Consider the following 25,178-nt stretch of genomic DNA (forward strand, 5'->3'; position numbering starts at 1 on the left):
AAGGCTTTTCCCTTTTATTCTGTTGGTTGTTTGAAGCCAAATTCAGGATGAATAAGAGGGAAACAGACAACATTGAATTTGGAGAAGAAAATGTAGGTTCTAATTAGGATTGAAGCTGGACTCTCTTAAAAGTGTAATGGATGAATTTGGAATTGGTAAATCAACATTTTATGACATAAAAAGAATAAGAAATTGATTTTGGACTTTGTACTGAAGCAGGACATGCCATTAGTCAGGGCTAAGAAGAGAAAGTGGACAACAGGAGCCAAATATGGTGATGTGGACAATGCCATCTACACATGGTATCAACAGAAATACTCAGCTGGTGTCCCTGTTAGAGATGTGGAGCTTCAGGCTGCTGCAGAGAGATTTGCATAGTGTTTTGGGCAAACATACTTCAAAGCTAGTACTGGTTGGCTTTTTAGATTTTGAAATATGCACACAATTAGGAACTGAAAAGTATGTGTGGAACAAGTCCTAGGTTCAGTTTCAGAAAATGTTGAGCCATTTCGACAAAAACTGCCCCTGCTTATCAAAGGAGAAAATGTCTAGCTCAACTATACAGAGGAGGTGAGATGGACCTCCTTTGGAAATCAATGCTGGAAAACACTCAGGAAAGTAGAAAAGATATCTGCCTGCCTGGAAGGAAAATACACAAAGAACGATTATCTGCTCTTTTATGTGCAAATAGAACTCACAAGTTAGTCTATCATTATTATTGGAAAATCAAAGCTGCCCAAAAATGTGAAAGAGGATACAAGTACATTGCTTGTTATATATAAACACAGTAAAGATGTTTGGTGCACCAGAGAATTGTTTTCAGAATAGTTCTTTCAACATTTTGTTCCTGAGGTCAGGCATTTTCAACTTAACGTTCTAAGAGTCCATGAAGAGGATGTCAGGGCCTTGTAACTTCTGGACAGTTCTCCAGTTCACCCTTTGGCTGAATCACTAACTAGTGAGGATGGTCAAATAAAATGCATGTTCTTGCCCCATATTTCAACCTTGATTCAACCAATGAATAAAGGTGTGATCTTAAACTGCAAACAGCCTTATAGATGGAAGCAATTTGAAGACAGTCTTGTAATTTGTAAAGAAAGTGATGATGAGCAAGATAAAGGGGACAATGGAGTTTTCAAGATTAAAACCTATAATATAAAAACTGCAGTTTTTAATTGGGCAAAGACCTGGGATGAAGTAAAATAAATAACCATAGCAAATACATGGGAAAATCTTCTTTACAAAAAGGAACCTGAATATGATCATCAAGGATTAGGAGATGAGGATTATAGACAAAGTCTCAAGAAATGTGGGAAGTTGGAAATCAAGCTGGACGGTGATAGGGTATGGTTAAATGGGGATGAAGAAGGAAAGGGTAGTCACCCAAAATCAAAAGGTGGATTACAGCCCTGGCCGGTTTGGCTCAGTGGTTGGAGCATCAGCCTGCGGTCCAGAGAGACCCAGGTTCAGTTCCAGCTAAGGGTGCATACCTCGGTTGCAGTTTGTCCCCAACCCTGGTTGGTCGTGCGGGTGGCAGCCACTCGATGTGTCCCTTTCACGTCGATGTTTCTCTCTCTCTTCCTGTCTCTCCCTCCCACTCTGTCTGAACTAAAAATGGAAAAATGTCCTCGAGGATAAAAAAAAAAAAAAAAGGTGGGATTACAAAGCAAGTTGTTCAAAAAAAGAGAAGGAGCTCAAGAGATTACCAAATTTAAGTAGAGTTTGGACTACCTTCTTGACTTTGTTGATGCCACACCTGAGTTTCAAAGGCTCCATTTCACACTGAAAGAGATGCAACAAGAAATAATCAACAGTTCCAGAGTAGAGTCCATTCTATAATTGGCAGCTTTTTGAAACCTAGGCTTCATAACATTAAGGATTCTTTTAGTATGCCTTCAACTTCTGGTTCTAGTAATTAGATCTTTCTGTTTAAAGATTTCTGCACACCCAGCAGTTGTGGCTCAGTGGTTGAGTGTCAACCCATGCACCAAGAGGTCGCTGGTTTGATTGCCGATCAGGGCATATGCCCAGGTTGTGGGCCCAATCCCCCGTAGGGGGAATGCAGGAGGCGGCCAATCGATGTTCTCTCTCATCAATGTTTCTGTGTTCTCCCTCTCCCTTCCTCTCTCTCTAAAATCAATAAAGAAAAAAAAAGTAAAAAAAAAGAGGACGCCAGTTCGATTCCCAGTCAGGGCACATGACTGGGTTGTGGAGCTGATCCCCAGTGGGGGACATGCAAGAGGCAGCCAATCAATGTTCTTGTTCATTGATGTTTATATTTCTCTGTCCCTCTCCCTTCCTCTCTCTCTAAAAATCAATAAAGAAAAAAATTTTTTAAAGATTTCTGCAGTTACGTGATAATATATGCTATAGACCTATTGTGAATTGTCATTGTTTTTATCAACTGACCTCAATGTCCATTTATATAGTTTATAAAATACACAATTTGAAAATAAATGTTTCTTTAATGTGTAAATATAATGTATAAATATATTCACTAATCTATATTTTTTCTATTTTATTTATTAATTTTTTTTTAAATCTTCACCCAAGGACATTTTTGCATTTATCTTCAGATAGAGCAGGAAGGAGAGAGGGAGGGAGAGAGAGAGAAACATTGATGTGAGAGACACACATCAACTGGTTACCACCCACACAACCCCAACCAGGGCCAGGGACAAACTGCAACCGAGGTACGTGCCCTCAGCGGGAACCGAACTCGGGTCTCTCTGATCTGCAGGCTGACGCTCTAACCACTGAGCAAAAGCGGCCAAGGCTATTTTTTCTATTTTAGACAATGATCTGAATAATGAGTAATTATTGTCCCACATTATCTAAGACAGAATGGATATTGGAAGAGCATTACGTTATACCTTAGTATATTCACGGCATATAACAAAGCTATATTCTGACTAATTCTAGTTACCTTTGGGAAGATAAGGCTAGATTTACTTTCCAATTTAATGGTATGACATGCTCTGCCTTTTAAAATCTGTTACCATGTATTTAATGTTTGTTTTCCTCTTATTGTGGAATATGATGATAGAAGATATATAAAAAAGATAAAAAGCACTCATTCTATTGAACAATGATAGCCTCTCTTAACACTTCAGTATATTTCATGTATTTTTATATTTTTTTAATAATTTTTTAAATTGATATTTAGAGAGAGAGGGAGAGGGAAAGAGAGATAGAAATATTGATGAGAGAGAACATCGAGGCTGCCTCCTGCATGCCTCCCACTGGGGATTGGGCCCACAACCTGGGCATGTGCCCTGACCAGGAATCAAACTGACAACCTCTTGGTGTATGGGTTGACACTCAACCACTGAGCCACACCGGCCAGGCTCATGTATTTTTAAAATAGGCAGATTTTGCCCTGGCCGGTTTAGCTCAGTGGTTAGAGCAGTGGTTCTTGGACCAAGGGGGTCACTGGTTCGATTCCTGGTCAAAGGCATGTGCCTGGGTTGCAGGTTCGATCCCTACACTGGTTGGGGTTGTTCAGGAGGCAACCAATCTATGTTTCTCTCACTATCTCCCTCCCTCTCTTCCTTCCACTCTATCTAAAAAAATCAGTGGAAAAATATTCTCAGGTGAGGATTAACCAAAATAAATAAATAAAATAGGCAGATTTCGTTGTAAATACAATTTTATATTTTATTGTCTTAACATTTTAGGCTTTGGTATTAATAAGAAGTTAGCATTTGTTGAGACACCTTTCAAGCCTGGGGTAGAATGGGTTGTGAAAAAAGTTGAAGGGGATGTCAGATGAGTGTACTGGACAGCTATCTAGTTCCTTTTGAGTCATTGCATCAAATACCACCCCCATCCCCACCCCATTGTAATAAATCCAAGAATAAATGCTGGCAGTCACAGCCTTTTCAAAAGTATCCATTTATTCTGGAAACTTCACATTGCCCTTCTATGCTAGACATGGAACACAGCATTGGGCATTTATTTTATTTTTAAACTAAAAAAAAAAGATTCTAGAGAGAGGAAGGGAGAGAGAAACATGGATTGGTTGCCTCCTGAACACGCCCTGACCAAACTGCAACCTGAGTATGTGCTCATACACAGGAATCAAACCTGTCACCTTTTGGTGTACGGTATGACGCTCCAGCCAAGGCCAGTGTTGGGCATTTAGACATAAACTACAAAGAAAACGAATAGTTAACACACCACTGTTGGATGTATAAAAGCTGTTGGATGAGTAGGGAGAGGGCTAGGAGAGTGCTTGGATAGCAGGGGAAGTATCTGAGAGGGCAAAGGGTGACTTTTGAATTGAACTTTAAAGTTTAATGTGCCTTGCGCCCTGGCCGGTTTGGCTCAGCGGTTGGAGTGTCCGCCTACGGACCAGAGAGTCCCGGATTCGATTCCCTCTAGGAGCACATACAAAAAAATTAAAAAATAAAGTTTAGCGGGCCTTCGGAGAAGGAGTCTAGGCAAAAGGTGAGCTTGAGCAGAGGCTCTTTGGTGTGAGAATGCATCTCCCTGGGAAGCTGCATGGTCCCCGGATGTTTGCTGGAGGAGCAGGTGGCAGGAAAGACAGGTGAAGGCCAGAAGTTCAGTGCCCTTGGGGGTCATCCAAAGATTTGTAGACTTGGTGTCTGGGCCCACATAAAGTCCTGTCGGTTCTACCTCCTGAATGTTTCATCTCGTCTCCAATTCTCCCGCCTCATTGTTCTCGTCCGGATCCAGGCTGCCATCACTCCCTGCCTTTGGGACTGCACCTGTCTCTTTAGTCTCCCTGCCTTCCATTCTTCCCTATAGACTTGCGGAGCAATCTAAAACAAAAATGAGGAGCCTCTCCAGCTTAAGACCCTCCCTGGACTTCCCATTGCATTCATCCACCCACCCCCGGAGGGCAGCCTCGAGGCCCACCCTTCCCCTCTCCAGTGCGAGGCTCCTGACCCGGTGCCCACCCCCACCCAATTTTGTGCTAGCCTTCTCCTATACCGAGAGCCCAGCCCAGCCCCCTACGTTGGCGCATGCGCATCTGAGGGACAGGGACATTTCAGAGTACTGTCCTGCCGCCAGTATCCGCTAGGGTGTACGGTGAGGGAAGCCCTAAGGCCTAGCGGGCCAGCTACCAGGAACTGCGGAGCGCTCAGCCGGCGCAACCATAGAGTTCCCGCGGGCGAGCCAGAGCGGCCCGGGCAAAGACTGTCGGGTGGAGGGAGAGCCCCAAAAAACGGAGCTGCCGGTGCAGCCACAAAGCGCTCACCAGCGGGCCAGAGTGGCTGGAGTGTGCCGGCTGGCAGGTGTCAGCACATGCCCTCGTATTCCCTGGGTTCGTCCCGGGACCTGAAAAGCCGCAGGCATAGGGCAGAGAGTCAAGAAAGGTTTGTCGAAATTCGGCAGCCGATGCCCTGTCAGCCCTTGCTCCTCCCGGGACCCACTTGGGAGCCCTCCTCGGTGGGACCAGTCCCTTGGGGCAGGCCAGCGGTTTTAGGGAAGAGGCACCCCGTCCTTATTACCCGTGGAAGTTAAACTGCGGGAGCCACAAAACCTTTTGCTTTGCTCCAGCCTGGGGAAGGGAAAGGACTGAAGTCTTTGGTTTTGGAAACCATCCTTAAGACTAGCTCCTCAGAGAAGCCTGGGCACTTCACTCACGTTCCGATGACTGAGGCAGGATTCCTAAATGCAAGCTGGAACCTCCCACTCCTCCCCCCTCCCTTTCCTAAGAAACTAGTGAAACGTTCAATGGCAGCTTCACGTTCAGAATGGAGAACTATACCCAGGTTCTAGGCACTAGAATCTAGTGTTTTCCCGCTCTGAGGGAAAGTGAGAATGGAGAGGCAATGTTCCTCATTGTGTCCAAAACATGTCCCAAGATTTCAAAAATAAACTATTTTCTTCCCCCACCCTTTCTGCCTGGGGAAATCTTATTGTCTCCCTGGAGCAAGTTGGATCCTGGTGAGTCACCAGTTTTGATTTGATTGAAGCTTCTGAGATAGTCAAGTTGTCTCAGTGATGAATTGGGAACATTATCTAGAAGATCTGTCAGAATTTTACTTGTGGTCTGAGGTATTTTTCATCAACCATTTTATCATTGAATTTACCTAGACCATTCCCACTGCCTAACTCAGGCAAGACTTAGACCCTTTTATTTATTTATTTTGTAATCCTCACCTGAGGATATTTTTCTGTTTATCTTCAGATAGAGTGGGAGGGAGAGAAAGGGAGAGAGAAAGATGACATGAGAGGGACACATCGACTTGCTGCTTCCTGCACGACCCAGAGCTGGGCAGGGGATGAACCAAACCCTCTTATGTGTCCTTGACTAGAACCAAACTCGTGACCAATTGGTCCAAAGGCCGATGCTCTACCGCTGAAGCAACCTGGCCAGGGCAAGACTTAGACCCTTTTAGTAAAAAATATACAATGAGAAGGAATTATCAACCTCCCTTTCAAGAACAGAAATCAAGTTTTAATCAGAAGTGCTTGCAAGCTAGATTGAAGGATAAAAGAAAATACTTCTAATGAATGCACTTTTGCTTTAACTTATCTTGCTATTCTTGAGCTCCACACCCAACTAAGTTAGGAAGTCTCCTGGGGCTAATAAATTTGCTAGTTGGTTTCCTGTAATATATAGTAAGACTTCTTACAAGACTTTGTTTCAAATGCTTGTGAAACATTTACAAAAATTAAAGTCTTAAAGTAGTGGTGGTGATTTTGCCTATTCCAAAATTGTATCAGTTGATAATTCAACGACTATTAATAGCAAATAGCAATAGTAATGATTCAACAGAAAAGTTCTGATTTTTTTTTTTATCCTCACCCGAGGACATTTTTCCATTTTTTGTAGATAGAGTGGGAGGGAGGGAGAGGAAGAGACAGAGAGAGAGAAACATCGATGTGAAAGGGACACATCGAGTGGCTGCCACCCACACGACCAACCAGGGCCGGGGACAAACTGCAACCGAAGTACGTGCCCTTAGCGGGAACCGAACCCGGGTCTCTCCGGACCGCAGGCCGATGCTCTAACCGCTGAGCCAAACCGGCCAGGGCAGAAAAGTTCTGATTTTGATGTTGAAACCCATAAATGCTTTCATTCCTACAGTAAAAATTCTTAAAATGATTTCTGATGTGGTTTTCTGGAAAAAAATTAGTGTTTAACACTTCTAGTCTCTGGTGCTACAAGCTTTGTCCTCATTGATGTCTGGCCTGCCTTTAGTCTGTCTCTGTCAGGCACTTTCACATTGCTTAAAATGTGTTACTAATTTTCCACCCAGGAGTCTTTCTGCTGGTCTCTTGTGCTAAATTTGCTACAAGGATGTGTGGCTATTGCTCAGGGTTAAGCCACATCTCCCAGGTCTCCTTAGTACCCATTTGAACTTAGGGGCAGGGGTGTTATTGCATCACTCTCCCTTCCACATAAAAGTCAGTTGCAATCTGTTCTGGTTTCTTTTACAAGAGGACTACCAGGTGAAAAGTATTATGTAAACATTGTGTGTAATGCAGAAGTATAAATGTAAAAAGCATACACTTGGCTATCCTCTATCCCTTACAGTGACCTCATGGGAGTCCGCAGTAAGGGCTTCTAACCTACTCTTTGACATATGACTAGAAGGGAAGACCTCACCAATCCTGCCTGTCAAATCAGACTGCTCCCTGCTTCCAGTGTGGTCTTACATTGATCTCAGCACCACCAGGCTTAGAAGGAATAGTCCTGCAAATTTTACATGCAATAATTTATGACATCATCTCATTAAAACAAGGTTGAGGATAGCTGTGCATGTAAAATTTGCTAGAAAGGGAGCTACACTGGGGACTGAGTAGAAGGTCCTATTAAAAAAGCCTTTTTAGCCCTGGCCGGTTTGGCTCAGCGGTTGGAGAGTCGGCCTGCGGTACAGAGAGACCCGGGTTCGGTTCCCGCTAAGGGCACGTACCTCGGTTGCAGTTTGTCCCCGGCCCTGGTTGGTCGTGCGGGTGGCAGCCACTCAGTGTGTCCCTTCACGTCGATGTTTCTCTCTCTCTCTCTTCCTCTCTCTCCCTCCCGCTCTCTCTGAACAAAAAATGGAAAAATGTCCTCGGGTGAGGATAAAAAAAAAAAATAATAAAAAAGCCTTTTTAGCCCTGGCCAGTTTGGCTCAGCGGTTAGAGCGTCGGCCTGCAGTCCAGAGACCCGGGTTTGGCTCCTGCTAAGGGCATGTTGCAATTTGTCCCCGTCCCTGGTTGGGTTGTGCAGGTGGCAGCCACTCGATGTGTCCCTTTCACATCGATGTTTCTCTCTCTCTCTCCTTCCCACTCTATCTGAACAAAAAATGGAAAAAATGTCCTCGGGTGAGGATAAAAATAAAATAAAATAAAATAAAATAAAATAAAAAAATAAAAAGCCTTTTTAATGCCAAAAGCAAATAAATACCTGGGGGTCCTTGTTGCTGTAAGTCTCAAACTGTAATGCTCCAAGTAGGAGCAACACCAGTTGGATACATCATAAGATCTATATGGGTGGTCTTATTGGGAGGGAGGAGATGAGGAGGGAGAGTGAAGGGGGTGGGGCACTTTCCATTCTTGTAAGATTTACAATGCATACAGGTTGCCATCTTAACCAAAGACAATGTTTAGTAACATCAATTTGACATCACTCACCCAATTTCATGGCATCAGCAACCACATCACTACTGTTCTATTGCTACCATTATGGATCCTACATTAATCTCTCTCAAATCCTCAACACCACCACCGCCCCCCAACACACACACACTACCACTCTCCTCTTGTGGATAAGAGAAAGGCAGAGAAACGAGAGTAAGATTTTTTAAAACTGGCTCACGGCCTGGCCGGTTTGGCTCAGCGGTTAGAGCGTCGGCCTGCGGTCGAGAGACCCGGGTTCGGTTCCCGCTAAGGGCACGTACCTCGGTTGCGGTTTGTCCCCGGCCCTGGTCGGTTGTGCGGGTGGCAGCCACTCGATGTGTCCCTTTCACATCGATGTTTCTCTCTCTCTCTGTTCCTCTCTCTCCCCCCCACTCTACCTGAACAAAGAATGGAAAAATGTCCTCGGGTGAGGATGAAAAAAAAAAAAAGAAAAACTGGCTCAGAAAACCAAGGAAAAACTCAATACTAAACTGAGGCAGGGCTGAGGCAAGACTAATAAGAAATAAGTGGGGCATATAGGATTGTTTTTCTCACTTAAAATTGCGAATTTGATAGCTGGTTTCCAATGGAATGTTTTATCTTATCCTCCCAAAGAACAGCTATTTAAATATTTTCCTGGCATCAGAATGTTCTACTCCTAGAATACTTCCTGGAATTCTACCTCTTTCCTATAGATATACACTCCTAAAATTCCTAATCTTGATTAGCCATTCTAAAATATAATGCTTTCCCCTAATAATTTTGCCCTCCCCATATATCTTCCCTCCACTAGTGGGCAATAACTCAGTTATATCAGGACCATCTTTCCCTGTGAATCATTTGTAAGACCAAAACAATCTGTCTCTGAAGAGCTGAAGAGCCCGATCTTCCTTCAATTACTTCCCAAGTAAAAGTATTCTAAACAAAAAATCAAAGACACTTTCTCTGCTGTACATCACAGAAGGAAAGAAAACCTTGGAGACCATTATGACATCACCCCAAGTACCACTGGGCTTGACCCTTTGTTATCATGTAGCAGTCCCAGCCTGGAGCTGGCAAGAACCACACCCTACCTCAAACTGTCTGCTGCCACCTTTGTGGGACCCTTCTCAACCAACCCAACAAGACCTCAAAGAGAAAGCAAGTCCTCCAACCAAAACAGATGGCAGACAGATCAATACCAGAGACCAGGACAAAGGCCCTAAATGAAGAGTCACACACTTTCATGTTTCCTGTAGATATTTATTAGCATCCAAATGTATTTCCAACAGGGAAAGGCATGATCCTTAATTTCCCTAAGACTCTTGTTTTCAGCATCTCCCAGGGAACCCATCTTACATAACCCTCTGAAGACTCCAGAGCTCTGTTTATCCTTCTCTGGCAGAGGTGAAGGAAGTCTTGATCTCTGCAAAAGGTAGACTAATTCAGACTCCAGTTCCCTCTGCCAATTCCTAGTCTGACCTGCAAATTCCTTCTATTTCCCTTAAGTTGGATCCTTTTTGTCTGAGGTGACATTGACATGCATGGCCTGCCAATGGGCCCTCCTGTCAGGCTATTGAGGGACACTGTGGCTTCCCTGTCAAGGCCTCTGGGAGAGCTACAACTCACCACTGGTCTTTCTTTGCCGTCAAGCTGGTTTCCCAGGAGACTCAGCCCCTCTTCTTTGGTCTCAAGGGCCTCAGGAGCCCAAATGCTCCTGCTGAATGTCCCAAGTGAGCAAGCAGTAACAAAGTCATACGGATTCCCAAAGTTGCTGGGAAAGACCTGGCACAGTAAGGCATCCAAATCACAACTTGGCTAAATATACCAACGGGGTAGGTTCACCAGACAAGGTGGATTTCATACAGAATACTGCCCTGAGCAGATCACCCCAAAGATTTGTCATCCTCACTATTTCAGACAATTTCTTTTTAGTTTTATTCCTTTGCTGCCTCTGCACCTCCTTTACAATGACCCCCACCCACACACACCCCCATCCCTGTTACTCTTTATAGCAATTACCTTAAAAAAACAAATAATTTGGTCAGCAGGGCAAGAAATACCAGCTTTTAACAACAGAACCCTCTGAATATGCCACCTTACTGGGGCAAAGTGAAACCCCATTGTTTCTATCTGGTGTGAGTTCTCTGATGACTCATAAGGCGTGAACTCCGAGAAAAGCTTTCTCCACATTCAGAACATTTATAGGGTCTCTCTCCTGTATGGGTTCTCAGATGACGAATCCGATTGGAGCTATGGGAGAAACTGTCTCCACACTCATGACAGGTATACGGCTTCTCTCCTGTGTGAATTCTCTGGTGCCTGATTAAGTTGGATCTATGAGAAAAGTTTTCCCCACAAAGGGTACATTTATATGGTTTCTCTCCCGTGTGCGTTCTCTGATGTCTGGTGAGGTGCATGCCCTGCCGGAAGCTTTTCCCACAAGTCAAACATTCAAAGATTTTCTTCTCTGCCTTGTGGGTTCCATGATTTGTAAGAAAGGGGCTGCTGTCATTCATTGCTTCCCCACATTCAGAGAAGGGGTAAAGCCTCTCTTTTTCATGAGTTCTTTCATGTATGACAAGGTGGGAACTGCGAGAGAAACTTTTCCCACACTCAGCACACTTATAGGGTCTCTCTCCTGTGTGAATTCTCTGGTGCCTAAGGAGGTTGGAGCTATGAGCAAAAATCTCCCCACATTCAGGGCACTTGTAAGGCTTTTCACCAGTGTGTGTTCTCTGGTGTCTGTGGAGATTGGAGTTGCAAGAGAAGCTTTTTCCACATATGTTACATTGATAAGGCTTCTCTCCTGTGTGGGTGCGTTGATGGCGAGTCAGGTGGGTATTCTGGCTGAAGCTTTTTCCACATTCGAGGCACTTATGGGCCTCCTCTCCAAAGCGTGCTCTGTGTAGTGATAAAAAGTGTGGGCTCCCACCGAAGATTTCACCACACTCTACACCCATACACAGTCTTTCTGCTGCATGTATTCTCTGGTGCCTAATCAGATTTGAGTTGTTAGAGAAATTTTTGCCACACAAGGGACATAAATGGAGCTTCTTCGGCTGTAGTTCCTTTGGCCGTCCTACTTCTCTGCAACTTGTGGACCCTACTAAGGACTGCTCCGTCCGATCCTCTGGGGGAGGCTCCCAATGCCCTTCTGCCCTGTCCCCAGGCCGTCCCTGCTCAGGACTCCAGGGCACCTCCCCTCTGGCCTGGCCAGGCAGAAGCACCTGCAGATGGATATTCTCAGGGGAAATAGACTGAGCACTTTCTTCCCGACTCTCAAATTTCTCTTCCCCTGGTAGAGTGAGAGAAACCAAACCTCTGTATTATTTCTACCCTGAGGAAAAGAAAAGCCCATATGCTTGCTATTGCCAGGAGGTCAGAAGTCCAGAAAGGCTGTTTACCATCTTCCCCATACAGAGAAAGCACTCTAGGGAGGTATCTTATAAAAGGTGGGGTCATTGCTCAGAACCCAGAACTCAGACCAGTCTTATTCCCTTGAAGGGGCCACCACATCCCTCTTCAATTGAGCCTCTGGCTCTGCCCTTCAAAAATGGGTGGGATGAAGCAGGACTGGTACTAGGATGGGCAAGTAAGCCCAGGCATTCACTAATGGCTCCTTACGTTTTGAACTCTGGGTGCCTCCCCTGCCTCACAGGGATGGAACTGGGGAGTGGGGACACAGGTTGCAATGTACCTTTCTGGCAGCAGGGATGGGCTAGCTCCACACCCAAATCTTCAAAGGCCTTACTCCCAACAGGGGGAAACTAGCTGGGCAGGCTGCTCAAGTTCCTTACCTGGAGCTGGGCTTCTGTGGCTCAGTCCTTCCTTGCAAATCTGGACACTGGGATCCCATGGTTTTCTTCCTTGTTCCACCTGGGTGCTCAGGGTCTCCAGAGTGGGAACCTGAGACACTGTTCACAATGAAAGAAATAGATTTCTGTGTCACCACTTTCCTCCATCAGGCAGAGGTAACAAAGACAGTCTTATTCCCTATCCTCAGTGAGTAGATAGAGAGGGTACAATAAATCTGATACCAATAATTAGAATATACACTAACCTGCTAACCTGTTCCCAGTGGTTACCTCAAATAAATGGGGGAAACCATAGCTTTTTTCTTTCTACACTTTTGTAGTACTTGGGGTTTTTTTGCAATGGAAATGTATACTTTTGTAAATAAAACGATCAAATGAAAATGGTCAGAGTGACTCTTATGTATAAATAGAGAACAGAACTTAGTTTGACTGGGTAACTCCAGGAGAAAATATGACAGACAATCAGAAAAGAACTTGGGGGCTCTGAAAGGACACTGAGGTCAAAATCCAAAAGTACCATTACTGTGCTATGCTAAAAACAAAAACCTCACTCCAACTCCAGCAAACATGGACTTTAAACAGTTTAGTTCTAAGAACTTGTGATCTGAACTTCTCTTCCTATTTAGTACTCACTAAAAAAGCTGTATTCAACTTAGGGTACCAAACCACAGCCCAATGAGGGGGAACCCGGAGAAGGTTCAATGAAGGGAACCAAACCCAGCAGTGACCCCTTTACAGAATTAGTGCATGTGAATTGATAGCTGTGCTTCTCTTTATGAAAATCTAATGTATGAAAACAAAGTTCAGTGTGACTCTTCTACAATGTGTGCATCTATGTAGCCATAATCGTAATGGACACATTCCTGTCTTAAATTATTTTTTAAGACTTCCCCCAACTTTTATTATGAGAATTTTCATAAAGTCGAAGGAATGAAACAATACCTGTGCACACTCCACCTAAGTCCTATAAATTTTTGTACACTTTCCACCTAAAAAATTATGTTTTCCGTCGTATTTCATAGGCCTCATTTTAAATCTCTGCATAATAGGTCAACACACAGATGTCTCAATTTATGCTTGATATATTTAGCTCCAGTTTGGGGAAAAAAATATACATATATATAAAATTTTCCAATTTCCATAAGGTCTTCCCCACTTCCTGATTTTTTAAGAGCTGGGAGAGCTGCTAAGCTGGAATGTTGATGCCACTACTGCTGAAATCCATGTCTTTGGGGAAGGGCCTAGAAATACTAATGAAGCATAGAAAACAAGTGACATCAGAAGAATAGCATTTCAAAATTGCAAGGCATCAATAACTTATAGTTCCACAGCATCCTAGGACACTGAGTATGTGTAATTCGGGGGCGGGGGGGCAGTCACTGGACTTGATTTGTTCTGCCTTGGAAAGTGCATTACAGCTGACTCCTTGCCTTCAGCTCTGGCAGCTGGGACCCATAAGTGTGCCAGATGTGCCACTTGGAAGATGTTTAACTGATCCTAGTTTAGGGGATTTTAGAAAAAGGGAGGTCTTTTGGAAAAATTGGGAACTTATGTCCGGGAGGTAAGTGGCTAAGACACAGGAACCTGGTCAGAAATGGCTCAGTCTTCATCCCTGGAAAAGAAGTCCTTACCCAGTGAGTCCACATTCTCATAACTCTCCTGCACCGTGTCCCTGGAGAGGGCCCTCTTACTAGGATCCTGATGCCCCCACTCCTCCTGGGAGATGTACATAGCCACGTCCTCTAAGCTCTCAGGCAACTGAAACAGTACAAGATCTCCTTTAGCCCCTGAGGCACCAAGAACAATTCAAGCAGAGTCAAGGGTTAAAGGGGAAAAACCCGGGAGTGCCGAGGACACATTTCATGGGGAAGAAGGGTGCCAGGCCTAGGAGTGAGGTGAGAAAGAGGCATATAAAGAAGGCAGGGGAGACACACTGGTGAGGGAGAAAGGATCCTCTCCAAGTGGCAAAAGGACCACACCACCACAAGAGCAACACTGGGTGTGTGTGTGGGGGTGTGCTGGGGGAAGACATTGGGAACTTCCACATCACCTGGGGCCCAGTCATCTTGTCTTCCATGTTTCCTTCAGGAGGAAAGAGAGAAAGCCAGGGAGCAGATAATGCTGAAGGTGATAGAAATCATGATGAGAATGGCATTCCTAATTCTTGGTAACCCAAGGATTATTACAACACAGTATCCATTCCCCAACACCCAGTCTCTACTCTGAGGACTGAACACTAAACAAAAGAAGGCAAGAGAGGCACAATAAAACCATATTCAAATGATATCCTCAATGCAGGGGTGAGGATAAGAAATACCAGTAGTCTGTCTGCAGAGTTCAAGCCCTCAAACATTCATCTAGCTCTAAGGGTCTCTGTTCTGCATATGAAAGAGCTAAAAAGTCTTCCTCCCTCCTCCCACCTCCAGAAGAACCCAACCACCACTTCTAAGTCTTTCACTCCACTCTGGGAACCCTGAAGCCAGAAATTTCCTCTGTGGCACAGGTGCTCCAATCCTGCTCCTGTAAGAGGCAAACCGGAAGCCCCTCCTCCCTCCCACCTACCCAGTTAACTGTTCCTCACCCCTCTCCTTTACAGCCTGGGGGTCCCTTTTAGGGCTGGGGCCTAGCAGCTCCTGCAGCCTGGGACCAGGGCTTCGCTCAGTCTCCATTGGCTCCAGCTTGAAGCTCGGTGACTTTCGTGCTGTTTCCAGAGACAAAGGCTCCTCCAAAAGCACTTCTGTTCCCCGCCCATGGTTTGTGACCTGGGAACCAACCCATATTACTCATCATCACAACAGGGCCCCACAGGAAGGGAAATTAGTACAAAATTCTGAGGGTAAGCCTTCAACGGTGAAATACTGGTGATACCTTTGGACCCAGCAAGAGAGAAGGATGGTTTCCACTATAGGTTTTTCTGATCCCAAGTGCGTGAGAGAAAAGGAGGGTGTGGGGATCCACTCCCAGAGCACACCTGCCCCACACAGTTCTGGACACACCTCCCTCCCTCTTGCTTTCCCCCACCTTTTCTACATGCTTCCATTCCTTACTGGAGAAGTTAAACTTGGGTGGCCCTGGGGGCACAAGTGCCCTCAGAGGCTCAGTGCCAAACTGGTTTCTAAGTCTGTGATTTAATTCCCACCTAGCTCTGTATAAGAGACCAGACTGCTGACCCTAATATAACAAGAGCTAATAGCTATTAAGCACTAACTGGTAGCCAGTAGTGTGATCAAAACTCTATGGCCCCGTCCAGGTGGCTCAGTTGGTTGAAATGTCATTCTGATATGCCAACATTTTGGGTTTGACCTCTAGTCATGGCACATACAAGAATCAACCAATGAATGCATAAATAAGTGGAACAACAAATCAATGTTTCTGTTTCTCTCTCTCTCCTTTCCTCTCTCTCTAAAATCAATGTTTTTTAAAAACGTATGTCTGACTGTAACAACTTGAGTGTTTTTTACCAAGCAAAATAAAAAATACTAGTAAAAGTGTGATTTAGAAAATAGTGTGACTGTTTAAAGCATCGGTTTTCAAACGGTGTGCTGCAAGAATGGCGGGGGGGGGGGGACACAACATGCTGCTTGCTCTCCCTCTAATACTCAATGCAACACTAGAAAGGTATTTTATCATCCTCATTTTACCAGTGGCTTATCTGAGGCTTGAAAGAATTAAATAACTTGCCCAAAGTCATAACGCTAGTATAAAACAGTGACGACTTGAACCCTGAGAGCTAAGGTCAGGGCTCACTAATGCAAAGACATTGCTTCCATACGGAAACAGGGCATTCTGCACTACTTACTCTGTCCATTTGGGTAAAATCTGGAGGATGACTGTTCCTGACTAAACTACAAAAAGGCCTCTTGCCCACGTAAGGCCTATTAAGGGAAACCAAGTAAATTCGTATAGGGAACTGGGTCGGCACACTGTCCCAGTCCAGGGGCCAAACAAACCATAGATACAACAGCTCTTTTTCTCACCTGTTGTCTCAGTTTCCCAAGCTCTCTCTGCATATCTTCCACAAGGGTCACTGCTTCCTCGCCGCTCTCTGGATGCAACTCCTGCACCCTGCTCTGGATCTCCTGGGGCAGGATGATTAGAAACTGCTCCAACACCAGCAGCTCCAGGATCTGCTCCTTGGTGCGCATCTCAGGCCGCAGCCACCCATGGCAAAGCTCCTGGAGCCGACTGAGGGCTTCCCGGGGCCCAGCGGCCTCTTGAAAGCGGAACCGTCTGAAGAGCAGGTGGGAGGCCTCCGGACTGGGCCCTGGGTCTGGCGGGAGCAGCTCCTGGCTCCAGGCGCAGTCTTCCTCCAGTTTCACTATCAGGAGCCCTTCCCGATCCTGGGAGCCTGGGCCCGACGCCATCGTCAGGCCCTCGGAGTGCCTTACCCTGGAAACCAACTGCGCCCGCCAGGAAAGGAGCCTCCGGCCTCGCGCAGGGATGGCCGACGTCAGCAGGAGCCCGAAGGCGCTGGGCTTCAAGTCCCGGCCGAAGAGCTAGCTATAGCCAGGCCGCAGCCGCCTCCGGCGCCTTGGTCTCAGTCGGTCCGGGTAGCCGCACCAGTCCTCCCTAAGGGTGGACCTGAGCGCCACGCTTTTCGTTTCGTCGCGGACTCACGCAGGACTCAGCGCTCGGCTCCCACACCGGAAGTTTCAGCGCGCGAGTTAGGCGTCCACAGCCAACGGAGCCTGCTCGGGACCAACTTCCAGGTCACGTTCTGCGAACTATAGCGCCCATTGGACCAGATCTTGCCACAGATTCACCGCCAACCAACCAGAAAGAGAGATTTATCTACAGGGACGGGACAAGCGAGTGGCCAATTCGAGAGGAGAGGCGGGGTCTCCCGGCAAGCAGCGGGAGGTTCCCGCGGTTGGCCAAGGGAGGGGATGGGTTCGCTAATTCGATTTGTAAAAAATGATCCCAAAACGGGTATGACTGGCGGGCTGCCGGGTCAGAATTCCCCGGAAAGCTAAGATGCGAACCCTCGAGCCACGCGAGATCAATGCGTTAGAGTGTCGGGGTGGGCTCGAAAATCTGAATTAACACCCCTACCCCACCAGAAGTTTGAAAGACATTGCCGGTTCATAACGATTTAAAGGCGGTCTCCATCCGCTCCAGTAACTTAGAGTTCCAGGAGTGGGAGCCATCTGCCCCAACGGTATCGGAGGCTCAGGAGCCGCGATCCCCTCGCCAGCTCGGCGTCTCCGAAAGGACAGGCAGAGAGCCGCCCCGCCTAGGTCAGCGTTCCCGCCGGGCCTGCCGGGAGATGCCGTGGGTGGTGCGGCACGTGACTACGCCTGAGCCCGCGCTCGGGGCGGTGCCCCAACCGGCCGAACGTGGTGCGGTGGAACCGTGAATACTCCGCGGTACTGGGGCTTTGGGGCTGGTAGCCGGCAGCGGTCCCTTGACCTGCCAGGATCTTGCTTTGGGCGGCCGGAGAGCCACTAGGGACTCGGTCCCGCGCCACCGCCTTCCGATTTTAAACCGAATTTTAAACTTTTCCAGGACGTGTTGTTCATTGCCCAGCCCTGCGGGGGCGGGATCTTATCTCCCTCCTAGGTCTGCCGTGAACTTTCATGGTGAAGGGTGAATGGAAGCAAACTCCGAGGGTCAGTTTCCTGGCGGAGCAATTCAATGCTTTGTGCCGGTGAGGCGAGGGTGGCCCAGGATGGTCAAGGATCGCCCAGCTTCTCCATTCTCTCCAGCATTGTCCATGGCCAAAGATCGCCCAGCTTCTCCATTTTCTCCAGCAACGGTCAGGCCCGTGGGCGCAGGAGATAGAAGCGTAACAGGAGTGAATTGTGACAGCCAGTACCATGTTTTGAGCGCCTGCTTACATGCAACCGGATCCTCACAGCAAACAAAACTGTAGGAAGTATACGCTATTATCACGCCCATATTACAGATAACATCACCAAGTGTCAATTAAGTCACTTGCCAGAGTCACACAGCTAGACGGTCGCTGAAGTTAAAGCTACCATGATGGTAAAGGGTGATACGAGGACCCAGAGAAAGAGTCCTGAGTTTTGTGTGTGTGTGTTTTCTTGTTCCACTCCAGGGGAAAGGTCAGGTCTTCAAGCTGTTGTAGCAAATGCAGATCTAGAGGCTTCGGTGCACTGGCAGGTATAAGTCCATTTCAGAAAACTTTGTGACCCCAGAGTCCTCTAAGAACGTTTTCATGTTTTAGAGATTTATATTTTAGAATGTAGATTCTAACCTTATAACCAGTTTTCTGGCATCTACTAAGTCATCTCAGATACGTTATTAGATCTCACTAAGCCCCAAACCTCAGTCCCCTCATCAGTTTTGAGGGGATAATTCTATACCCGTTTTATAACATTGGATGAGGATTAAATGAGCTAACATGTAGGATGTTACCTAGCACTGAGTGTGAACTCAATGAATATTGCCTGTTATTAATGCACAGAAAATTCCTGAAGCTTGACCCTATCTCATAGAAAAGCCACTTGGATTATTAATGCAGGAGATGCATGGGAATGTTTGCAAAACTACAAATATCTTGAGATGGGAAGAATGAAGGATGAATCATTTGCTATGTAAGTTCCTTTTGATTTTAGATTGTTAATGGGTACTTAAAGCTAGATAGACTTTCAGAATTATTCGAAATTACTGTTAATATTCCTCCACCATTTCTTTGAGGCCCATTTATATTCAGACAGAAAATAGCTGGTATTTGAGAGTGGGGTTACAGGCCAGCATATCTATGGGGGTTCACTTGGGACCGAAGTTCTTAACCTAGGGTCCATGAAATTTTGGAGCAGCACTGTTCAATAGAACGTAATGCAATGTTGACTACTGAGCACTTAAAGTGCAGCTAGTATTGCTAAGTGCTGCCTTCTGGCTACCCCATTGGCCAATAAAATTCTAGAGGGTCACGTGGATAGATTTAGAGATTCTGTAAACATTTTTATAATGTATGAAGAATTGCATGTGTATGTGTATTTTCTAGGATGTGGATCTGTGGCTTTCATCGAGTTCTCTAAAATCACCAAAAAGTTTATGAGCCACTACTTTAGGGTTTTGGTGAAAAGTTAAGGGAGGTAAGTACACCTTCTTGTAACCACTGTTGACTCTACTCTTATTCCTTCTTGTCCTCAGCTGTAGGTGGTTCCTTGATTATTACAGAGAAAAACAAATTTTAATCTCATAAATAACTCCTACTACTCCTGGTCTTAATTCTCATGAGTACTAGATTCTGTCACTAGAACTATTTTCAGTTAACCTGCATCTTATTATTCCCTTGCACTGAGGTGGGCAGTTGTCTGTGTCTGGTTTTCAAATTAACATTTGATGAAATCTAGTGTTAAGACTTTCAAATCTATTCTCTTTGGTGTGGGAGCAGACAAATGATTAACTGGGTCTTTCTGAAATGCTGCTTACCTTAGGATATTCTGCCTCCAGGCTTCTGCCACTCTAAGCTTTTGCTGTTTGTTTCTTTCCCCAGTTTTGGTTTCTTACCAGTTTACTTGAATATAGCTCTTCAGTGATCTGTGTCTTAGGGTTTGTTTATTTTATTTTAAAAAATATTTTTATTGATCTTTATAGATAGAGAGGAAGGCAGAGGGGGAGAGATAGAAACATTGATGAGAGAGAAACATTGATTTGCTGCCTCCTGCATGCCCCACACTGGGGATTGAGCCACAACCTGGGCATGCACCCTGACCAGGAATCAAACCAGCGACTTTTCTGTGCATGGGACGATGCTCAATCCACTAAGCCACACTGGCTGGGTTTAGGGTTTATTTTTAAGTGTACCACATTACTCTTTGATCCCACTCTTAGCTTTGAAATTCCAATGATAAACAAAATAGTGACTACAAATGGCATTTTATTTGAAATGCATGTTATTTTTATTAATCTTAAATTATTGCCTTTTCTCCATGAAGATATAAAATAAGGCATTTTGCTCCACTTCCTATATTTTGATAAGATGTTTTGGAATTTAAATTTTCCTTCATATTAACATTAACCAAAGTAACTTGCTAATATTGTTTGTTAATGTTAATATTTAAACATTTTACTCTATTTGTATCTTAAATCACTATTTACCAACCCACGTGTTATTGCAGACCACTAAACTTTGTCAGAGGAGAGGAGGGAGCAGAAGGGACACATGAAAAGGGTGCAAACCATAACTGGTCTCAGTGAGGGAAGGAATGATAGGACATGGAGGGAAATTAAGGCAGAGAAAATCTTACTGGTTGTCTTTACATTGCTAGAAACACTATTAGGTAGTTATTTTGGTTAATTTCAAGATATAATCCACTTCTAGACTTCAGCAGAAACATATAAAGACAGATTTTGCTGAACCAACCAGCCCAGTTCAGATACCTTTTTTTTTTATCCTCACCCGAGGACATTTTTTCATTTTTGTTCAGATAGAGTGGGAGGGAAAGAGAGAGAGAGAGAAATATCGACGTGAGAGGGACACATTGAGTTGCTGCCACACACACGACCCAACCAGGGCCGGGGACAAACTGCAACCGAGGTACGCGCCCTTAGCGGGAACCGAACCCGGGTCTCTCTGGACTGCAGGCTGATGCTCTAACTTCTGAGCCAAACTGGCCAGGGCCCAATTTTTATTTGAAAATCTCTTAACTGAAATTAATCCAGAACATGGTTCCAAACTCCCACTTTTACCTCTCTCGATCTTCTCTTGGAATTCAGTAACTTAACTTAGATAATTGTATTATTAAAATATTAAAAGATGATGTAAAACTAATTTAGTGCATTACTTTAATACAAAATTCACTCGTATGTGAGGACAATGCATTGAATTAAGTACAAAAGGAGCTTTTTCCTCATTTTGGTCTTGTTCTGATATTGAAAAACTGCCTGACAGAGGCTCCATGTGAAATAATCCTGAGAAGGAAATAGCTGTCTGCCCCAGAAATCAGCCTGAATTCAGGAAAAATTGGTAGTGATTCAAATATCATGCTTCCAGTCTTTCTTATGACCAGGATATCCAGTAGCACACCCTGGCCTGAGCTTCTTAACAGAGCACAGAGATATGATATGGGTGAAGAGACTGAAAGATTCCAAAGAAATGAAACATTTATTTGACTTTAAAATAGGTGAGTGTTCATTAGATACAAAGGAAGAAAGAAAAGAAATAGCCTTAATTGGAGTAAAAGCTTTGGGATCTACACAGGTGTTTCTGTCATCCCATTACTGGTTTAATAAAACTTTTTCTCCCCCCTCTTTCTCCTTGGAACAGGGTAATGTGTTCAAATTCTATTTCTTCTCTCAAGTTTTGAGGTTAGGAGAGAAAACAGAAACAGAAAAAAACTGGATACTCTGCATCCATTCATTGTTCCTTTAGAGGGGAATGCTCTCCATGATCTGTTTTACAAAAAAAAAAGACTAAAAATGTTTAGAAAATCAATGTGGAAATCCCTAGATTTAGCAAAGCTTATAAATCATCATAACCACTCTATAGTAAGAAAACCTGGAGAACGTCAACCTAGAAGAACCTGTGAACGTTGAACTTAATGAGCACTGCACCAGAAGTTTCATTCAGAAGAGGAAAGTTACAAGTGCCCTGGCTGTAGGAAAAACTTCCTTCTCAGACCTTTATAGACACCAGTGCCTTCACACAGGGGAGAGACCCTATGAATGTATTACATTTTGGAAAGCAATTTGACAGTGTGTTTGAAGAATCTTAAAGTGTTTCTCCTCTTGGATCAAGCAGTTCCACTACTAAGAAACTATTTTGAGAGAAGAAACAAAAGCAAACAAAATAGCAACAAAAGATCTTCATGATGCAGGCCCTGAATTATGGCAACAAGCACTGCAAATGACTCATGACCCACCCCAAGTCAGAATCACTTTCTTCTGGGTCACCAGTTGCTTTGTTTAGGCCTCATTTTTAGCACTTAACAGTTCACCTTAGCTGGGAGGGTTAGTTGCGATCATACTATGACCTGTGTCCTCCTCTGCCCTAACAATATGCATATATCAACATCACACATAAGTTTTACAGGTTAGAGAACATTATTATTTATATCTTCATCCCTTAAAGTGCTCTGTACATATTAAACATTAGTAAGTGTTTGTAGCATCAAGAAATATAGAACATTGCGATGGATATGCCTAGTTATACTGACAATTTTGAAGAGAGAGGGGCAAGAAACAGTGCCCCCTCATAAGTATTACAAAGATTAAGTGAAACATTTAAATGCAGGCTCTATACAAATAAACTCAGTATATATAAGTGTATTTTGCTTCTAGTCTTTGTTGTTTAATGATGAAAGCATTTAAGGTTATGACTTTTTCTCTATAGCTTTGGCGATATCCTGTTTTTGTTTTTTTTGTTGTTGTTTTTTTTTGTGATACGTGCCCCTAACAGGAACCGAACCCGGGACTCTGGTCCGCAGGTCGATGCTCAACTGCTGAGCCAAATTAGCCAGGGCATCCCATAATTTTTATATAGAATAGTTTCCTTATTGATTATTTCAGAATAATTTGTCATTACAGTTTTGTTTTGTTTAGTTTTGTTTTACCTTCACCTGAGGACATTTTTGCATTTATCTTCAGATAGAGTGGGAGGGAGAGAGGGAGGAAGAGAGAGAGAAACATTGATATGAGAGAGACCCATTGACTGGTTGCCAACCACACAACCCCAACAAGCCGGGGACAAACTGCAACCAGAGTACATGCCCTTAGCAGGAACTGAATCTGGGGCTCTCTGGTCCGTGGGCCAGTGCTCTAACTGCTGAGTCAAACTGGCCAGGGCAATTACAGTTTGTTTTTTTAAAAATAATTTTTCTTTATTGATTTGAGAGAGAGAGGACGGGAGAGAGATAGAAACATTGATGAAAGAGAACATCAGTTGGTTGCCTCCTGCATGACCCCCATTGGGGATTAGGCCCACAAACCTGGGCATGTGCCTGACCAGGAATCGAACTGGCGACCTCTTGGTGCATGGATCAATGCTCAACCACTGAGCCACACCAGCTGGGCACAGTTTTAGTTTACTTAATCTTTGAGCCAAGAGTTGTCAACTGGTTAATCTGGTCAAGAAAATTTAAGTTTTTTAATTGCATTGATTAGAAAATGAGATTGATTCTATTTCTGCTTTGAAAGTTCATTTAGGTTTTCTTATTGACCTATATTTGATAAACCTAATTAAGCATCCTAAAGGCTCTAGAAAACAAAGGCTCTATTTGTAGGACAACAAATCTAAAATAGCCTTGGATGTCTCAAATATTTTTACATGTTTGGAAGCATCCTTTGTGCTTGTGTGAAGAGGAAGTGAGAGAAAAGAATTTGGGTTGCTTCTCGTTCTGCCTCCCTGAGTTGGTTGGTTGGTTGGTTTACTTCCTCTTATCTGTTAAAAGTTAAAAAAAAAAAACAACACTGTGGATTTTATAAAGAGTTAATAGCTGCTTAGCTGTTAATGCTGGCAGTAAAAATAGAAGGCTAAAGGACCTGGGAGAGAACTCATCCCCTTCTCTAGCTAAGATAGTTCTCCCTAAGAAGCCATAGTTGTCTTCTTGAAAGCAGAGAAAACCTGCAAGGGGTCACATTAAGATTTTTGCAATTGTGGCCTTCCAGAATCGCCATGGATTCTTTCACAGCGTGATGAGGATATTGTCTAGATAGAAATAAAGAAATAGATGTGAATCAACTCCCAGGGGGCTCACAATATGGTGGGGGTTGAGAGAATTTATGCTTTTCCCTCCTGCACTTGCAGTCACCTTCACATTCCTAAAAAAACCTTCCTATGAGCCCTCCAGGAAATTTTATGGTCTTTAATTATGAAATGAGTGCCTGTCCTGAAATCCACCCTCATTTCTAGCCTGGTGATCTGGGCTGAACACTCTCAGAGATGACAAACTGCTTTCTCTCTCCTAAAGTCCCCTTTAAAGATGTGGAATGCAGTGGGAAGGAGAGCTCACCTCTGGGGCTCGCCTTAGCACTTATAGTCAGTTTAATCAGCCCCAAAATCTGAGGTTTTTAACAACTGAGATGGGACTTTTTTTTCTCCCTAGAATGAGAACTAGTGCTAGAACAATTTAATAACATTCTAAACCATTGGTTCTCGGCCTTGTGCACATTAGAATCACTTCAGGAGCTTTAAAAAGTTCTGACTAAGCCTAGTGTCTTAGTCTAATTAGGTCTGCTATAACAACATACCACAGCCTGGGTAGCTTATAAACAACAAATATTTGTTTGTTTTTTAATCCTCACCTGAGGGTATTTTTACATTTATCATCAGGTAGAGTGGGAGGAAGGGAGAGAGACAAACATAGATGTGAGAGAGAGATCAACTGGTTGCCTCCTGCACAACCCGACCAGGGCTGGGGACAAACCGCAAGCAAAGTATGTGCCCTTGACCGGAATCGAACCCTTGATTCTTTCATCCACAGGCTGATGCTCTAGCCGCTGAGCCAAACAGGCCAGGGCGATATTTGTTTTTCACAGTACTGATTTCTGGAATTTCAAGATCAGAGTGCTAGTATGGTCAAGTGAGTGCCTTCTTACAGAATGTAGACTGCCAGATCTGTGTGTCCTCACATGGTGGAAGGGGCTGGAGAGCTCTGTGGGGTCTCTTATAAGAGGATTAATACCATTAATGAGGGCTCCATGCTGATGACAAAGCAATTCCCAAAGGCCCTACCTCCCAATACCATCACATCAGGTATTAGTATTTCAACATATGAATTTTGAGGGGACACCAACATTCAGACCACAGCACGTAGGTTCCAATCCCTAGAGATACTGATGTATTTGGTCTGGACATCAGGATTTTCCAAAGCTCAGATATTTCTAATGTGC

At 44.4% G+C, this 25,178-nt stretch overlaps 2 protein-coding genes and 1 long non-coding RNA gene across 6 annotated transcripts in view; 1 reads left to right on the forward strand and 2 right to left on the reverse strand.

The window, feature by feature from the left end:
• Positions 1-1,788, reverse strand: part of ZNF75A (zinc finger protein 75a) — a 50,028-nt gene extending 48,240 nt beyond the window's left edge. For 2 of the 3 annotated variants that reach the window (XR_004961719.1, XR_004961720.1), the window contains exon 1: positions 1,732-1,783. Coding sequence is in view for 1 of the 3 variants with exons in the window: in XM_036280286.1 (XP_036136179.1) it covers positions 1,732-1,776 (45 nt within the window). In the remaining 2 variants the exon portion in view is untranslated. Of the gene's footprint in view, positions 1-1,731 lie in introns of all 3 variants that reach the window. The other variant, XM_036280286.1, reaches the window with a different exon arrangement.
• Positions 1,789-10,572: 8,784 nt separating this feature from the next.
• ZNF263 (zinc finger protein 263) lies at positions 10,573-17,047 on the reverse strand. Of its 2 annotated transcripts, XM_036280288.1 has the most exons (6): positions 16,355-17,047; positions 14,959-15,139; positions 14,428-14,498; positions 14,009-14,135; positions 12,360-12,476; positions 10,573-11,857 (listed from the first exon to the last, which is right to left on the reverse strand). In XM_036280288.1, exons 1-6 carry the CDS (start codon positions 16,739-16,741, stop codon positions 10,689-10,691), a joined length of 2,052 nt encoding a protein of 683 aa, XP_036136181.1. In that variant the 5' UTR covers positions 16,742-17,047; the 3' UTR covers positions 10,573-10,688. The 2 variants fall into 2 exon arrangements, with proteins under 2 accessions (XP_036136181.1, XP_036136182.1); XM_036280289.1 differs by lacking the exons at positions 14,428-14,498; positions 14,959-15,139 and having other exon boundaries at positions 16,355-17,026.
• A 656-nt stretch (positions 17,048-17,703) lies between these two features.
• Positions 17,704-21,415, forward strand: LOC118642646. Its single transcript, XR_004961773.1, has 4 exons — positions 17,704-18,500; positions 18,805-18,934; positions 19,348-19,438; positions 21,343-21,415. It is a non-coding gene; the product is annotated as an uncharacterized LOC118642646 (long non-coding RNA).
• Positions 21,416-25,178: the final 3,763 nt, after the last annotated feature.

Source organism: Molossus molossus, unplaced genomic scaffold (genome assembly GCF_014108415.1).
Source record: "Molossus molossus isolate mMolMol1 unplaced genomic scaffold, mMolMol1.p scaffold_m16_p_3, whole genome shotgun sequence".
Classification (NCBI taxonomy): domain Eukaryota; kingdom Metazoa; phylum Chordata; class Mammalia; order Chiroptera; family Molossidae; genus Molossus; species Molossus molossus.

What these genes read in the sequence shown, in the direction of transcription:
- ZNF263 (XM_036280288.1), bottom strand. Translation starts at nt 16,741, where the DNA reads ATGGCGTCGGGCCCAGGCTCCCAGGATCGGGAAGGGCTCCTGATAGTG. An exon ending in ACAAGATGACTGGGCCCCAG is followed by an intron (nt 14,136 to 14,427) that starts GTGATGTGGAAG and finishes GTACTGTTTCAG; the next exon opens with TTGCCTGAGAGCTTAGAGGA. An exon ending in CCACAGAAGCCCAGCTCCAG is followed by an intron (nt 11,858 to 12,359) that starts GTAAGGAACTTG and finishes TCACTCTACCAG; the next exon opens with GGGAAGAGAAATTTGAGAGT.